Source organism: Marmota monax, unplaced genomic scaffold, assembly GCF_021218885.2.
Source record: "Marmota monax isolate L192 unplaced genomic scaffold, Marmota_monax_Labrador192_F-V1.1 WCK01_AAM20220418_F8-fsc00057, whole genome shotgun sequence".
NCBI classification, from domain to species: domain Eukaryota; kingdom Metazoa; phylum Chordata; class Mammalia; order Rodentia; family Sciuridae; genus Marmota; species Marmota monax.
Window position 1 is genome coordinate 6,739,122 of NW_026693933.1, and position 18,264 is coordinate 6,757,385.

At 35.9% G+C, this 18,264-nt stretch overlaps 1 protein-coding gene across 1 annotated transcript in view; it reads left to right on the forward strand.

Annotated features, from left to right (window-relative positions):
- The window catches only part of Abcb5 (ATP binding cassette subfamily B member 5), a 130,285-nt gene that overhangs the window by 71,282 nt on the left and 40,739 nt on the right, over positions 1-18,264 (forward strand). Inside the window, 4 exon segments of the mRNA XM_058585314.1 lie at positions 5,536-5,679; positions 6,760-6,864; positions 7,002-7,079; positions 10,683-10,766. Of these exon segments, the coding sequence (XP_058441297.1) occupies positions 5,536-5,679; positions 6,760-6,864; positions 7,002-7,079; positions 10,683-10,766 (411 nt within the window).

The window sequence follows — 18,264 nt, forward strand, 5'->3', positions numbered from 1 at the left end:
CCAAGCTTATGTTCCCTCTTCCCAGCCCTAGGCTCATCAGAGCCATAGACCATCCTGCTTTGACCCTCCTTGCAGCTTATAACCCCTAGGACCTCTCTTTAGTCTCTATGCAACCTCAAGTCTCATTTCTCTCCCTTGATTCAGCCTCCTTCCTCTTTGACCACCATTCATCTTGGGCCTCAGCTGCCACTCCGAATGTTCTCCATAGCATCTTGCCATAAACATCATTCCTTCTGGATTTCACCTCAACCCACTCATTCCCCAAGCCCCAGCCCTCCCCCACCCCCAGTGGAGCTCCATTAGCCTCTGTGGGTTGCTTTTCAGGTGTAACCTCCCACACCCTGCAGGCCCTCACCCCAGCCCCTTCGCCCCTTCGTGTTGGATTCAGAATCCTTAACTCCAGCTTCCGGGTCCTCCCAGCACCTATTCTGGACCCCCTGTTGCCTCCCACACTGGAACTCCCTTGTTCTCCTTGAATCTGACAGATAATTCAGATTGGACCCCCTTAGGGGTTTCCACCATCTTCCTGCCCACTCTTTTCAGTCTTTTCTGTCAATTATCTGCCTGAATTCCCTGGGATTATCTGCCCAAATTTCTTCTTCTTCCCTTCTCTGGCACTGCTGATCTATTACTTTTTTATTTTAGATACAACTCATTCCTTTTTGGTGTGTGGTCTTCATAGCATACCTATGCATGCTTTTTCCCCCCATTTTCTACTAGCTTTTTAAAAAAATTCATTTAAATAAACAAAAAACAATATTTCTCAATTTTTAATTCTAGTCTTGTTATAGTTAAAGCTTCGCCCCAGGGATTCATAAACTGTCTTTCAGACCACTCATGTATAATCGAATCAACCCTTTATTGAAGCACACTAGTGGCGACTGACCAGAACATAAAGCTGTTCCCCTGATCAGCCCTGAAGAATTGCAAGGGCACTCCTTATAAGCCTGAAAACCGCAAAAGGGATGTTCTGGGGTCTAGCCAATGCAAGCAAGCCAGGTTACAGAAGAGGAAGAGTGCAGTCAAGCAGAGGGAAGCCTAACCAATCACAGTTAGCCTAATCACCCCAGTTATAGAAACAGAGCCCCATTACCCTAGTTATAGAAACAATGCCCCATTAGGTAGTTCTGTGTTCTTAAAGGTTTCTGTAGGTTTTCTATAGGAAAAGAACATATTTCCCCAGTCATGACCCTTCTACTTGGCATGGTTGTTTTACATAATGGAGTCACAAAACAAAATGGAGTCACATTTGCTTTTACTATCACAGTCTTCCTTCTTCATTCCCTTTTAACCCAGGGTAGAATTTTTAACTCATGATAGAATTCAGAGGCCATTAATCTGAATGTGTTAAAAAAATTTTTTTCTCACTAATCCTTAATAGAAGTTTAATATTTACCTTAATTATTAATACAAACAACAAAGTACAATAATATTACTAGTACCTATGATATCACCAGTAAATATCACAGAAATTTCCATAGCAGGCTTCTTACCCAAAAGAGTAAAATTGACAATATCTGGCATTCAATCAAAAATCACCAAACAAAAAAGCATGAAAATACTATCAGAAATTAAAAGAAAAATCAATAAATAGAAATATTAAAACAAATATAAAATAAATAGAAATAGATTCCAAAATGATACATTTTGTAGAATTAATGGAGACACTGAACAGTTATTATAACTATATTTCATTTGACCATATTTCTGCAAAGGAAAGGAGAAAGAGTACCAAAAACACTTTAAGAAGTAAAAGTAAAAAAATTTCCAAATTTGACGAAAAACTCAGGACTGATTGAGCAAGTAAAACAGATAGAATATACAGATTACCAATATCAAAAATGAGAAACTGGGCACAGAGGCCAGCCACATCTGTAATCCCAGGTACTCAGGAGGCAGAGACAAGAGGATCTCAAGTTCAATGTCAGCCTCAGCAACATAGTGAGACCCTATCTCAAAATACAATAAAACTAAAAGGGCTGGGGATGTAACTCAGTGGTAGAGTACCCCTGATTCAATCCCCTAGGCTATAAAGAAAAAAAAGGTGGAGGAAGATGGAGGGGGGTGGGGATGAGAGCCGGAAAGCAGCTCAGTGGTAGAGCTTTGCCTACCATGTGCAGGTCTCTGGGATTAATCCCCAGCACCATAAAAAAGAGAAGGGAAAAAAAAAAGAAGAAGAAGACATCACTGCAGATTCTGTATATATTTAAAAGAATAATAAACTGGACATGTGGCACATGCTTATAATCCCTGTGACTCTGGAGCCTGAGGCAGGAGGATCACAAGTTTGAGGCCAGCCTCAGCAACTTAGTGAAACCCTGTCTCAAAAAATTAAAAGGACTGGAGATGTGGCTCAGTGGTAAAGTGCCCCTGGATTCAATCTTCAGTACCAAAACAAAATAATCTTATGAAAACAATTATGCAAACAAATCTTGAAACTCAACTGAAATAGGCAAATTCCCTGAAGGACACAAACACCTGAGTAAATCAGGGCTGGGGTTGTAGCTTAGTGGTACAGCACTTGCCTAGCACATGTAAAGCACTGAGTTCGATTCTCAGCACCACATTAAACAAACAAACAAATAAATAAATAAATAGACATAGCGTGTTCATTTATAACTAAAAAAATTTTTTAAATAAAAATAAAAAATAAATTCAGAACTTTTATGAATAGTTTGGTTGCAGTGACACGCCTATAATCCCAGTGGCTTGGGTGGCTGAGGCAGGAGGATCCAGAGTTCAAAGCTGGCCTCAGCATTTTAGCAAGGCACCAAGCAACTCAGTGAGTCCCTATCTCTACATAAAATACAAAATAGGGCTGGGGATGTGGCTCAATGCTTGAGTGCCCCTGAGTTCAATCCCTAGTACCAAAAGAATAAAAAAATAATAATAAATAAATTGATACGTTGAATAATCTTGTATCTATTAAAACAAAATTAAATTTGTGGTTAAAAATCTTTTCCATGAAAAAACTCAAGGCCCTGGTGGCTTTACTAATGAATCCTAATGAACAGAAAGTTGAGAATGTTGGTCTATAAGACTGACATTATCATTTTGTTATTAAAATTAGACAACTTAAAAGGGGATGTGGCTCAAGCGGTAGCATACTTGCCTGGCATGCGTGCGGCCCGGGTTTGATCCTCAGCACCACACACAAACAAACATGTTGTGCCTGCCAAAAACTAAAAAAAATAAATAAATATTAGAAAAATTCTCTCACTCTCACTCTCTCTCACACTCTCTCTTTTAAAAAAAAAATAAAAAAGAAAAAAAAGAAAAGAAAATTATTGCTATATCCCCCCCATGAACATGTAAGAATTCATAACAAAATTCAATGTTTAATTCAACAGTGTATAAAAGGAATAATACATCACCAAATAGGGTTTTTATGAATAGTTTGAGGTTTAATATTCAGAAATTAATATACTAAAAGAGAAAAAAATCATTTCAATAAATACAGAAAACCCATTGACAAAATGTACCATCTATTCCTGATAGCTCTTGGCAAATGAGGAATTGATACACTGTACTTTTTATTTTTTTCCTTTGGGAGTACAGGGGATGCAACCCAGTGTCTCACACATGTTTAGGCAGGTGCTCTACCACTGAGCTACATCCCCAACCACTGTAAACTTTGTTTTTTGACTTTATAAAATTCTTGTCTCTCTCTTTAGAAAATGCCTATTTTATATTTTTTATGTAAGATTATCTTAAAACATGCTACAATCTGTAATATATTTAGATAGCACAGCATCTTTCATGATTTTACAGAAATGGTTCATTTGGGGTTTGTCTTATTTTATTCTTCTCTATCTTGATTTCACTCTTTCAGTGATACCCATTTTTTTAACCTGTGCTTATATATTATGCCAGAGGCAAAAGGACTTTGTCTTTACATGATCTATGTAATGCAGATTTTTCTGTAGAAGCAAGACAACCCTTCGGTATATCCTGTCCTATAATTCACTGGTATTATGTCCTGGAACATGCTAATTCTTAGTTTCATCACAAAATACGGTGATTTTGTAAAACATTTAGCTCTATGGTTAGTACTTGATAAAAAGCTGGTATGCAACTTTTAAAATTTCACATAGTCTCTTGGACAGTCACCTAACATAAGTTGAATCATCATTATGATGAGCCTCAGAAAACTTTGGAAGGAAAAATTATACATACATACATACATACATATATATTTTTTAAAATTTAAAAAAAAAGTGTTAAGGATTGTACCAAAGATTCAGAAAAATTCTACTCTATTGTCTAGTATATTCCATATGTTACATTATAGATCTGTTTGTAATTGGCTAACTTATCTAGGTTTAATTTTACTCTCAAACTGATTTTTTTTAACCTAGGTATTTTATATATATATAAAATTAAGCAACCTAATATAATTGTGACTTCACCATTCTGAAAACAGACTTTAAAGGCTTCAAGAATTTTAAAAGTTCTATTGTCCAAACAACAGTTTGCAGCATAGATGCCAGACTCAGATAAACTGTTTATTATATTCTTTCCTAAGGAATTCTCTGGTTATTAGGTTCATAAATATCACTTTATAAGCGAATGTCATGAGGAAGTTTTAACTCATGAAACAGTAGTTCACTGCCTACTTCCTTAGGGAAAATAATTTAAATTATTAAAACTACACATTTTAAAATTATTAAAAATTATTAAAATTATTAAACTACACATTCTAGACAACATAAGGAGAGATCATCATCGTGGTGTCATTTATCCTCTGACAACTCCCTGCATGGATGCCAGGAAGGGTTGGGAAACACCTGAGTGGTTGGCATTGTGCTTCCTCTGCAGAAAACCCAGGATGTGATATCATGTAATCCTTCCTCTCCAGCAACCTCAGCAACAGCAATGTCTGCTAACCTTGATTGGGTGCTAATGCTGAGCTAATTTTAATTCTAAAAACAATCCTATAAGATAAGAACGGATACCATCACCTTTGGAAAGATAAGACACAGAAACTTGGCAAGTTTAAGCAGTATGCTTGGACACTGCCGCATTCTGCTTGTAAATAGGAAGCAAGTTTTGAACTGAGGTATTAAAAAATGTGTTTTGTAAATAAATTATGGAACTGAAAGACTTTCAAGCTTAAATCCTAGTAAAACTTTTACCTTCTGTACTTCCTCTGTTTATTTCCAACCTAGACTCCGTCTCATCCTAGAGTAGAATATTAAATCTAGTTTAACAAGGGTAAAGAAAAATAGGCCTATTATTTTTCCTGTGGTTCTCAGTTACCACAGCATGTGAGTTAATTGATACTTTCTTAACAATGAGTGACATACCAAAAAGTGACATTGCATAAATAATCACCTTTAGGTGAGACTCCTTTGTGTTTTGTGATCATCCTTAGTAATATAGGCAGTGAAATTTTTCTAAGAGAAGTTCTATTTCTACCCTGCTGTCTGGTATATTTCATATGTTACATTATAGATCTGTTTGTGATTGGCTAACTTTTCTAGGTTTAATTTTACTCTCAAACTGATTTTTTTAACCTAGGTGTTTTATTTCTAGACGAGTCTTCCTGAAGTGTCTCTATTGAAAATTTTTAAATTAAACAAATCCGAATGGATTTTTGTGATTCTGGGGACACTGGCTTCTGTTCTAAATGGAACTGTTCATCCGATATTTTCCATCATCTTTGCTAAAATCATAACTGTAAGTAAAACTCATTTGCTAATATCTTTTAACAATTTAAATGAAGTGTAGTGTCGTAGAACAAACTCGTTGGACCTTGATCTGTAAGGGGGAAAGTGAAGGACTCAGGCAGGGTCACCCCTGGGTCAGTAGTGAGTGGGGGGTTCTGGAAGGAAAGTGCACTAATTTTGACTCCAGTGTTGTATGAGCATTCTAAAACACTGAAGTAGTAAAGCAGACGAATGCAGCTCCCTCTTTTCAACTAGTCAAAACAATGGGCCATTGATAGTTTGTTTTTGTTTTGTTTTACAATGGCAATTTTTTAATATCAGCCAGCTCATGGAGAGGAAATAAGAGTTGGGACCTTGAATGCTTGTTTGAAGGTTCTAGCAGGAGAGCATAGCTCAGTGATTGAGCTCTTACCTAGCATGTGTGAGGTTCTGGGTTCAGTTTTTGGCACTGTACATAAATAAATAAAATAACAGTCCATTGTAAAGATATTTTAAAAATTTTTTAAAAAGAGTTAAGGATTGTGCCAAAGACTCAGAAAAATTAGTTGGTTCAATGATGTTACTAGATCCCTGTTAAGTTCGTTGGTTCAAAGATGTTACTAGATCCATGTTAAGTCCTCATTGACCCTGGTTGCACCACTATATTTCACTAACATAAACGCCAATATAAGTATAATTGCTAACTTTAAGAACCATTTCTAGGGACACACCTAAGGGCCTCATATTCAGGTACTTTATAAACAGAGGCATATTAAGTAACCTGAGTTCTTAAAGTGATTGGAAATAATCATTGAAACAAACTCATGATTTAATTGAAAATACACTGTAATAATAATAGCAGATAGAAGACTCACTTACCTGATGTCACACTTCCATAGTTAACAAGAGAAAATTATAAGTAAAATTTTTTTATCATTTGTATTAAATGCAGGACAGTAGTAGAATATGGCACTTTCTCTTCCCAGAATCGGGAGGTCTTTGTTATATGTTGTAATTCATTTAGAATAATCCTGACAATATATAGATTATTTTTTCCTGTTTCTTTTATATTTTCTTCTAAATTCCTGATGCAGATTCTATTTCTTTTCAGATGTTTGAAGGTGATAATAAAACCACATTGAAGAACAATGCAGAAACCTATTCTATGATATTCTTCATTCTGGGCATTATTTCCTTTTTCAGTTTCTTCATGCAGGTAAACTTTTAATAAATGACCCTGAGCAGTTTTATTTTTTGATGTTGTTATTTGAGTTACAAATACAATAGCTAAATGTTACAGAGACATAGAAAAGAGAACTAAAAATAAATGTAGATTTTCTTTTTGTTTTCCAGGGATTGTTTTATGGCAGAGTAGGGGAAATTTTAACCATGAGATTAAGACATTTGGCATTCAAAGCCATGTTATATCAGGTCAGTGTATTTAATTGAATTTGTATTTTATTTGAAGTCTATTATAAAATATCTCAATTCTTAATTCCTTCTCAGGCAATTTCTGAACATCGTCTTTAGGTCATTTGAATGGATGCTTTTTGTTGTTGTTCTGAGGAGCAAAAATCTGACATCAGAATTCATACAGTGCTGGGCGCGGTGGGGCACAGCTGTAGTCCCAGCAGCCAGGAGGCTGAGACAGGAGGATCTAGAATTCAAAGCTAGCCTCTGCAAAAGCAAAGCTCTGAGCAACTCAGTGACACCCTGTCTCTAAATAAAATACAAAATAGGGCTGGGGATGCGGCTCAGTGGGCAAGTGCCCCTCAGTTGTTCAATCCCTGGTACCAAAGAGAAAAAAAAAAAGAATTCATATAGTATATTTTCCTAATAAAAGCAAGTCCAAAATTGTGATGTTTGAAAGTAAGACTTACGGAAACAAGTAAACAAGAGCTTCCAGTCCCATTCCTTGCATTCAACTTAACAAGTCTCTCTTTATACATGATTGTGGTGCTCCAGGATCAGAACGGAAGACCAAATTAAAACTGAAAAGCAAGAGCCACAATAGACTGGGAACATGCTTGAAAGGAAGGAGTTTGATAATTTGTCCAGCTCTCATCCATTGGCCAGTTTAAGTGTTTTTACTCCACACTTGTTAAAACAGCCAGTCTCCCTGCCCTCCTGGAAAGAGTCCTGAACTCAGATACCATCAGTGAGAATGGCAGGTCTGCCTGCCTCATACAGATGATCAATTGCACCTGCAAAATAACTAAAACTAGGTGGATCAAGTTGTAATCTTGAAAAGTGAGTCTTGGGGGCAAATGGCAGGAATGTCTCAGATTGGCACCTCTAAAATTCTTTCATGAGGCTGAGGTGTATTGGGTTACCCTGAAAGCCAGTAATCATCTGGAGCCCTTTGCCTCACTTTCTGTCACCAAAGCTCACCGAGCAGGAGCAAATAGCTTCCTGCCAGGGTAATTTCTTTTCAGAAATAGAGTTACTGTCACTCCAACTGAGTCGTCAAAAACAGTTTCTTTTTTTTTTTTTTCTCTCCATCTTGTGACTTTTAGAAGTACTCCTCTAAGGCCTGCCACATAACAGAATTCTGTAGTCTTTGTGCTCTTGGGGAACTGCAGGATGTTGCAGTGAAGTGATCTGGAGGCTTCTGAGAGCAACGTGATGCTCTGAAGCAAAGGATGACCTAATCCCCTTGGCTCAAAAAGGTCCTGTGTCAGATGTTTTGCTCCAAATTTGGAGAAACTCCTTGATCTAGAAAAAGAAAATCTACTTGAGGGATTACGAAGTCCTTCATTGCCTGCATGCATATCTCATGCTAAATGTATAATACCTTTCATTAAAACTTTTTGTTCTTACTTCATGTCTTCGTCTTTTAATTTAACTGATAATAATATTTTGCACTTGAGAGTTTCCACTTTTTTTAACCTTTATTTTATTTGTTTATTTTTATGTAGTATAAGGGATCTAACCCAGTGCCTCACACCTGCTGGGCAAGTGCTCTACCACTGAGCCACATCCCTAGCACCATTCTGCTAGTTTTTGTCTTGGTGAATTTATGGTTTTCCCTGTTTGAGTGTATTTTCCCTGTTTGAGTATATTTACTTTATTTTTCTAGGAATTTTTTTAAATGTTTCCTGAATGTCTAGCTACTTTTATGCAGAAGATTATAAATTTTAATTTTTTTCCAAAGCATACCTTGAACTTCCCTTTTTTTTCACAGAAAGCTTTTAGTGGAAGAATCTTAAGGCCGTGAACCAGTTTAACCAGTAGAACTGTTGTTAATCTAATAGTTTGGTGGTTAATATTGGACATGAATCCTTTGTCTAGCATTAGCTATGTGAACATCAGTGCAGAAGTCTTGTTGGATAAAGAAAGCTTTGCCCATAAGAATGTTCTAACCTACAAGCCATAAACTCTTTTAATGCATAATCTCTTTTGATACAACGACACACACAGAAACCCTGTGCTATCTAACACATATTATTAAATTCAACTCTGTCCCTTTCAGTACATTATTTATTTTCCATCATCATCCCTCAGCATTCTTTTTGCTTCGTATATTTGCTTTGTAAATTGGAGGAAAAGTGTAGTTTAGTTAGCCTTTTCCCCTGTAAGTATCTTCACAGTTTTGCTCTGTCCATTGTGATATATGTTTTTCCTAGCTTTTGTCATCTGGTTTTGTCCTACGATAAGACTCTGTGAGGTGTGTAAAACATGCTAAGGCTTGCAGTGCTTTTTATAACCATTTTGAAATCTCATGTGAGATAGAGGTATTCATAGAATCAGGTGTGGTTGTTTTGTAGGTATAAAGTCTGTATTTTATGTGATTACTTAAGATCCTTCCCAGTTGAAAAGAATATTTAATTGTTACTGACTTCCATGCTTGTAAATAATTTATTGTTCATTGTGTTTCAAAGCTATGCTCATGGTATGGCAGGATCTAGACTGGGATTGTGCTTTCAAAGAAGCTACTGTGCAGTGTGGATTGTGATCTCCAGAGGACATCCTTTGAGCATCTAAGATCCTAAATTCCTGGGACACCTTCCCAATACAATGACTCAAGAGTGGTCCTACCATGCTGGGGTTGTACCCACCTGGTTCATGCCATATTCCTCCACAGGAGTTTTCTTGTAACACAATTCCATGCATAGCCTTCAATCTGTGAGGTTTTTGTTTTCTTAATTGTTAGTAATGTGCAACCTGAGCCTCAGAGCCCTGGCTGTGTTGCAGTAAGCCAAGAGTTTGGGGTTTTTTTGTTTTGTTTTCTCTCTCTCTCTCTCTCTCTCTCTCTCTCTCTCTCTCTCTCTCTCTCTTTACTTACTAAAATTAAACTATTTTTCAGATACAATCTCCATATGATTTTAGTCCACAAGAGATAGAAGTGGATTGACTTGTGGGAGGAAACATTCAATTGCTAATAAAAGGAAATAAAAATTCCTCAGGATGAGAAGTACTAAGAAGTATTGCCTTTGAAAATGACATTATTTCTTGCATTATGTTTTTATTGCTTGCATTTTTGACCTGTCTCCTTTAGATTGCATGCTTCTTAGCTGCAGGAGTTTCACAGCCTTCTGCCTCTTGACCATCTCACAGTACCTAGCACATGTAAGATCTAGGGAATAATATGTCAGGTAAAATCTTGCCCATTTGGATCCTAAAGAAAAGAGATAGACTTACTATCAATAGCCAGTTTAGGTAAAAAGATCTGAAAATATTTCTAAATTGTGTTATACATTGATTTACTAGTTAAATAGAATCTGCCCTCCACAGAGTATTATTTTGTGGAGTAAAACTACGTGATGTCTCTAAATGGCCAGTTTTAACATCATTTATTTATGCAATATTATAACATGGTAATGAGTCCAAGCTGTGGGCTTAAGTTTTTCAGTTTATATCTAAATACAGATCTCTATAAAGTAAGAAGCACACATCAGTTGATCACCAGTACTTATAAGAATTAAGTACCAGTATGTGAGGAGGCAGGTCAATGCCTTCTAAGTTACAACAGCAAAATCATAAATCAGCAAAGAATGTTTTTGATAAACATAAGCGCGTTTCCTGTTTCTCTAGGATATTGCCTGGTTTGATGACAAGGAAAACAGCACAGGAGCCTTGACAACAACATTAGCCATAGATATCGCACAAATCCAAGGGGTAGCTATATTGTTTTTATTTTTAAATGGTGTATTATGTGGTGTGCACATGGGTACCTGCGCACATGTCTTTGCCTGTATTCGAGCTGAGCTGAGATGACCCATGTCATCAGGAGGACTGGTCAGTCTTCTGAATAGCAGGGAATTCCTAATGAGATGTGGGGAAGCCTTTTAGATTTGTGTATGTTTAACCAAAAAAAAAAAAAAAGAAGAAGAAGCTTTAGCACATGAAATAGGACAACTGAAGGACTAAAAAAGATAGCAAGAATTAATTTGAGAAAAGAACTCAGATTTAAATAGTAAGAAAAGATAATAAAATGAAAGAAAATACTCTCACTTAAGAAAAAGGACATGGGGCTGGGGATGTGGCTCAAGCGGTATCGCGCTCCCCTGGCATGCGTGTGGCCCGGGTTCGATCCTCAGCACCACATACAAAGATGTTGTGTCCGCCGAAAACTAAAAAAATAGATATTAAAAATTCTCTCTCTCTCTCTCTCTTTCTCTTTAAAAAAAAAGTAGACATTCTTTAAAAAAAAAAAAAAGAAAAAGAAAAAGGACAAAAGTTTCGTTTCCTTATCCCAGACAATAATTCTTATTTAAAGCAATGTCTAACAATTTATATTCACACATGCCTCTGGCAATGATTCTGTGCTAGCTGTTATACAGACCAGTTCTGTGTAAGCAACATGTTTATGTATCACAATCAAAATCATTAACACAATGGCCAGCATAATATATGTAAAGTTAGTGCTTAAATAAGTGTGCGGAGTAGGCTAATCTTCCAGGGATAAAGAACTTATTAAGTTTCTTCCAGTTACTTTAATACAATTAATTTTTATATAACAAGTAAGACTCTTACTCTGAGAAAAAGAGCACAAAACCTCATCTCTAACTTTTGAGATAAAGAACTCAATCTCTTTGTTAAAATAAGGACGTCTGCAGAGTTATATGCTTTCCTTTTTCCTTCTGCATGTGGAAAAAAAAAAGGAAAGTATCAATGGTCCACCTCTCAACAACAAGGTTTTAAACTATTAGAAATACTAAGATGTCAATTACAGCTTTTTTTTTTGTACCAGGTACATGCCCATCTCTTTTTATATTTTATTTAGAAACAGGGTCTCACTGAGTTGCTTATGGTCTCACTAAGTTGCTGAGTCTGGTTTTGAACTCACAATCCACGATCCTCCTGCCTCAGCCTACTAAATCACTGGGATTACAGGCGTGTGCCACCATGCCCAGCTTTAATTACAGCATTATTAATAGAGCATCAGATTGTTACCTAAGACAACTCATCAGAATTGCATGGTTTTTTGTTTTTTGGGTTTTTTTAGGTTTTCACAAAAGATGCCAACTATTAGAATTTTTCTAACTTTTGCAAGACCTCTCTGTTCAATATATACCACCAAGGATAGATTTATATGTTAGAGGCTAGAACAAGTTAGTTACAATTGCAGATGTCCTCACCCATCCATTTTAGGTTGAGAAAGCTAATTTCATGTTGAGAGAGAGATAGAGAGAAAAGATGGCAGCTGCATCTCTTTCTGAGATTCTTTCTGTTAATTTTGAAGGCAAGGCTCTAGAGTTTCATCAGATAATATTTAAATTTTTAACAGAAGCTGAGAAGCTTGGCATAAATGGAAAAAAAATGAAGAGTGAAATTTTGCTTAGTAGTAAAATAATAAGGGCAACCTGCTATCAGGTCCTCTCTCGCCCTGTGAGAGTTCTGTTTCTGTTTCTATTCTTAAATAAATCCTTCTCCTTTCAAAAAAACAAAATAATGAATATAGCATTTATTTACACAACACAATAGATTTATACTTGGGCATTTAGAATTCCGTGATTTACAACTCTGCACTGAAATATCAATCCTTATTATTCCATTTCAATCCAAATTTCATCTAATTTGCTATTTTTTCTTTACTGTACTCTTTTTCTTTTACTACCTTTTTGGGAATCTTTTGATTGAAACAGGCATTCATACCAGCAGTTATAGATTATAAGTGAAACACCTCTTTTAACAAGTATTTGCTTCACTAAAAAGCCAAATGAATACTGAAAGACCAATATTACTGCCCTTACATTCATTAATTATTTCTAATATAGTATTGTCTCTGATTGAGAAAAATTAATGAGAATATTACTTTGCCTGACTTTTTGTTTGTTTTGTTTTTTTTTTTTTTTAAACTAAAGATCAAACCTAGGGTACTCTACCACTGAATTAAACCCACAGCCTATTTATTTATTTATTTATTTGCAACAGGGTCTCATAACTTGCTGAGACTGGCCTCAAACTTGTGATTCTCCTATTGCAGCCTCCCAAGTCACTGGGGTTACAGACATGTGCCACCATTCCTAGCTGCTTGACTTTTTATAAGTATCTTATTAACACCAAATGATCTTTTGAAACGTTCTTGTTGTAATTAGGAAATGCTGATCTCCTAATAACTTCTGGACAAGTAAAATCATTGTCACTAACTCAAAAGTAATAGCTAAAAAATAATGATTGGAATTCTGATGAAAGAATTTTAACTTGCTGAATTTAAACATAAAATGACCAAAAAAGGTTTCTAAGGGTGAGACTGTGTCTACTAGTAAAGTTATGTAATTCATATAAACCTTGAAGAGTTTTTTTTTTAATAAAACAAAGAAGTATTTACCAATCCTATTTGTCTACCAGTTCCTTTTTCTCAAAGATGCTTTAGACAAGAAATGAGTCAGGAAATAACTTGGGGGTTATACTTTCTATTATATCAACTTAATTAAACCATACTTCATCTTAGTTTTTTTTTTTTTTTTTTTGTAACCAGGGATTGAACCCAGGGGGACTTAACCATGCAGCCATATCCCCTTTTTATATTTTATTTAGAGACAGGGTCTAGCTAAATTGCTCAGTGCCTCACTAAGTTGCTGAGTCTGGCTTTAAACTTGCCATCCTCCTGACTCAGCCTCCCAAGCCAGTGGGATTACAGGCATGTGCCTCCACGGCCTGCATCTTAGTTTCTTTACCATGTAATTTCAATTACATTTTGTCTTATCAAATGTAAGAGAGTGAATATTCACAAGTTAGCTCTAAAAATTGATACATCTCAGTCTGAAACCTTTATTGGCCAAAAATATATGTCTTGGGATTTTTTAGAAGCTCTGATACTTTGAGAGTCATGATAAAAACATGTTAATGAACACAATCCTAGAAGAGTTGAATGAATATAACCAATCTGACTGGTATGGTTTTAGCCCAAGGTAGTGACTTATTGCCAGTACATCTGTCAACACACTGTTTTCAGTGTAATAGGTAGTTTTAATAAAGGTATAAAACCATTTTAGATTCTTTTGGAGACAAGATTTTACAAAATTACAAGGTATTATTATTTCTGCATATTTTAGTAACCCTCCCATCAACCAAAAGTCTTACCTCATTTTTGTCCACAAGAAAGTGTGTTGTTGACACCACAGTGTAAACTTTATTTACAACTGACAGACCCCGTGCTAGTGCCAAGAACTTCTCATCAGAGCTATAATTATATTGCCCCAAGAAATAATAAAAATTTATTTCATTTATTAATTCCAAAAGCCCAACAAGCTGATTAGTTAGAACTAGAATATTATTACCTAGACAATGATGACCTCATTCCTTAACTCAACTTTTTGACATGGGAAATGTACAAAACAGCTTGATATTACTTTTGATTCATACAATGTTAGTTATTCATTGAAATGACTTTACCACAGTATAAAGTTGATATATAATTAGTTTTGCTATGCAGTTTGAGATTGAGTAAATTAAGAAAAATTATCAAGTCTAAGCAAAAGCTATATCTAAAGTCATGAAAATGCCTGATATATTTGATTGTTTTCCATAAAATGCATGCTGATGAATAATAACAATGAATAACTGTAAGCTTTAAATACTTGACATCTTGACAAGATTTTGTAAATTCGTCCAACTGATTCTTTTTTCTGTTCACAAATATTTTCACCACCATCAGTTATAATGCATCTTAACAGATTTCACTTCGGGTTGCATTGACTTAATTTTTTCTTAAGTTCTTCGAAAGTGTTCTCATCTGTAGTTATCACATGGAGACTATTCATGGCACCTAACTGTTCAGTCACTTCAAACTCCACAGAGGTCCTCAAAAAACCAAAAACCAACACTGAGCAATATCATTACAATCTATCAACTTATCCTGAGCCAGAAAAACCACTCAAGATAATCTACCTTACTTTTTAATTATTGACGTTGCTCTCCATGTCTTCATTGAGAATAAATTTTCACCAAATGGCTAGTAGTCTTAAATACAAGTCATGCACTCTGAACATACTTCTTCCCATTATAATCAAACATGATTTAATTAACTCATTTCCTGAAAATGATGTTCTTTACTTGGCTGGTAAATGAGTCATACAGAAAATTACTTTGGTTTCAGCCTCATTATCACATTTTAATTTTGTGAAGAAATTCTGCTAATACATTCTATTTTAAATTTTCTAATTTTCCTGAATCTTGTTTTCTTATGAACTGGGAATATTATAATAAATGGTCAGTCTGGTAAGGTTTATATATTTTGTTAGTTTTCATCACTACATAGTGTCACTACATATAAAGTAAAATGTTTGTAATTAGAATACAAAACTAGGGGCTGGAGTTGTAGCTCAGTGGTAGAGCTCCCCTGGCATGTGTGAGGCCCTGGGTTTGATCCTCAGTACCACATATAACTAAATCATTAAATAAATAAAAGATCTAAGGACAATTAAATTTTTTTTTTAATTTTTTATTGTTGGCTGTTCAAAACATTACATAGTTCCTGATATATCATATTTCACAATTTGATTCAAGTGGGTTATGAGCTCCCATTTTTACCCCATATACAGATTGCAGAATCACATCAGTTACACATCCATTGATTTACATATTGCCATACTAGTGTCTGTTGTATTGTGCTGCCTTTCCTATCCTCTACTATCCCCCCTCCCCTCCCCTCCCTTCCCCTCCCCTCCCCTCTTCTCTCTCTGCTCCCTCTACTGACATTCGTTTGTCCCCCTTATATTATTTTTCCCCTTCCCCTAACTTCCTCTTGTATGTACTTTTGTATAACTCTGAGGGTCTCCTTCCATTTCCATGCATTTTCCCTTCTCTCTCCCTTTCCCTCCCACCTCTCATCCCTGTTTAATGTTAATCTTCTTCTCATGCTCTTCGACCCTACTCTGTTCTTAGTTACTCTCCTTATATCAAAGAAGACATTTGGCATTTGTTTTTTAGGGATTGGCTAGCTTCACTTAGCATAATCTGCTCTAATGCCATCCATTTCCCTGTAAATTCTATGATTTTGTCATTTTTTAATGCAGAGTAATACTCCATTGTGTATAAATGCCACATTTTTTTTATCCATTCATCCATTGAAGGGCATCTAGGTTGGTTCCACAGTCTAGCTATTGTGAATTGTGCTGCTATGAACATCGAAGTAGCAGTGTCCCTGTAGCATGCTCTTTTTAGGTCTTTAGGGAATAGACCGAGAAGGGGAATAGCTGGGTCAAATGGTGGCTCCATTCCCAGCTTTCCAAGAAATCTCCATACTGCTTTCCAAATTGGCTGCACCAATTTGCAGTCCCACCAGCAATGTACAAGTGTACCCTTTTCCCCACATCCTCGCCAGCACTTGTTGTTGTTTGACTTCATAATGGCTGCCAATCTAACTGGAGTGAGATGGTATCTTAGGGTGGTTTTGATTTGCATTTCTCTGACTGCTAGAGATGGTGAGCATTTTTTCATGTACTTATTGATTGATTGTATGTCCTCCTCTGAGAAGTGTCTGTTCAGGTCCTTGGCCCATTTGTTGATTGGGTTGTTTGTTCTCTTATTGTCTAATTTTTGGAGTTCTTTGTATACTCTGGATATTAGGGCTCTATCTGAAGTGTGAGGAGTAAAGATTTGTTCCCAGGATGTAGGCTCTCTATTTACCTCTCTTATTGTATCTTTTGCTGAGAAAAAACTTTTTAGTTTAAGTAAGTCCCATTTGTTGATTCTAGTTATTAACTTTTGTGCTATGGGTGTCCTATTGAGGAATTTGGAGCCCGACCCCACAGAATGTAGATCGTAGCCAACTTTTTCTTCTATCAGACGGCGTGTCTCTGATTTGATATCAAGCTCCTTGATCCATTTTGAATTAACTTTTGTGCATGGCGAGAGAAAGGGATTCAGTTTCATTTTGTTGCATATGGATTTCCAGTTTTCCCAGCACCATTTGTTGAAGATGCTATCCTTCCTCCATTGCATGCTTTTAGCCCCTTTATCAAATATGAGGTAGTTGTAGTTTTGTGGATTGGATTCTGTGTCCTCTATTCTGTACCATTGGTCCACCCGCCTGTTTTGGTACCAGTACCATGCTGTTTTTGTTACTATTGCTCTGTAGTATAGTTTGAAGTCTGGTATCGCTATACCGCCTGATTCACACTTCCTGCTTAGCATTGTTTTTGCTATTCTGGGTCTTTTGTTTTTCCATATGAATTTCATGATTGCTTTCTCTATTTCTACAAGAAATGCCGTTGGGATTTTGATTGGCATTGCATTAAACCTATAGAGAACTTTTGGTAATATCGCCATTTTGATGATGTTAGTTCTGCCTATCCATGAACAGGGTATATTTTTCCATCTTCTAAGATCTTCTTCTATTTCTCTCTTTAGGGTTCTGTAGTTTTCATTGTATAAGTCTTTCACCTCTTTTGTTAGGTTGATTCCCAAGTATTTTATTTTTTTTGAAGATATTGTGAATGGAGTGGTTGTCCTCATTTCCATTTCAGAGGCTTTGTCGCTTATATACAGGAATGCCTTTGATTTATGCGTGTTGATTTTGTATCCTGCCACTTTGCTGAATTCATTTATTAGCTCTAGTAGTTTCTTTGTAGACCCTTTTGGGTCTGCTAGGTATAGAATCATGTCATCTGCAAATAGTGATAATTTAAGTTCTTCTTTTCCTATTTTGATGCCTTTAATTTCTTTCGTCTGTCTAATTGCTCTGGCCAGTGTTTCGAGAACTGTTGAACAGAAGTGGTGAGAGAGGGCATCCCTGTCTTGTTCCAGATTTTAGAGGGAATGCCTTCAATTTTTCTCCATTCAGAATGATGCTAGCCTGAGGCTTAGCATAGATTGCTTTTACAATATTGAGGTATGTTCCTGTTATCCCTAGTTTTTCTAGAGTTTTGAACATAAAGGGATGCTGTACTTTGTCGAATGCTTTTTCTGCATCTATCGAGATGATCATATGATTCTTATTTTTAAGTCTATTGATGTGGTGAATAACATTTATTGATTTCCGTATATTGAACCAGCCTTGCATCCCAGGGATGAATCCTACTTGATCATGGTGCACAATTTTTTTGATAAGTTTTTGTATCCGAGTGGCCATAATTTTATTGAGGATTTTTGCATCTAGGTTCATTAGAGATATTGGTCTGTAGTTTTCTTTCTTTGAAGTGTCTGTCTGGTTTAGGTATCAGGGTGA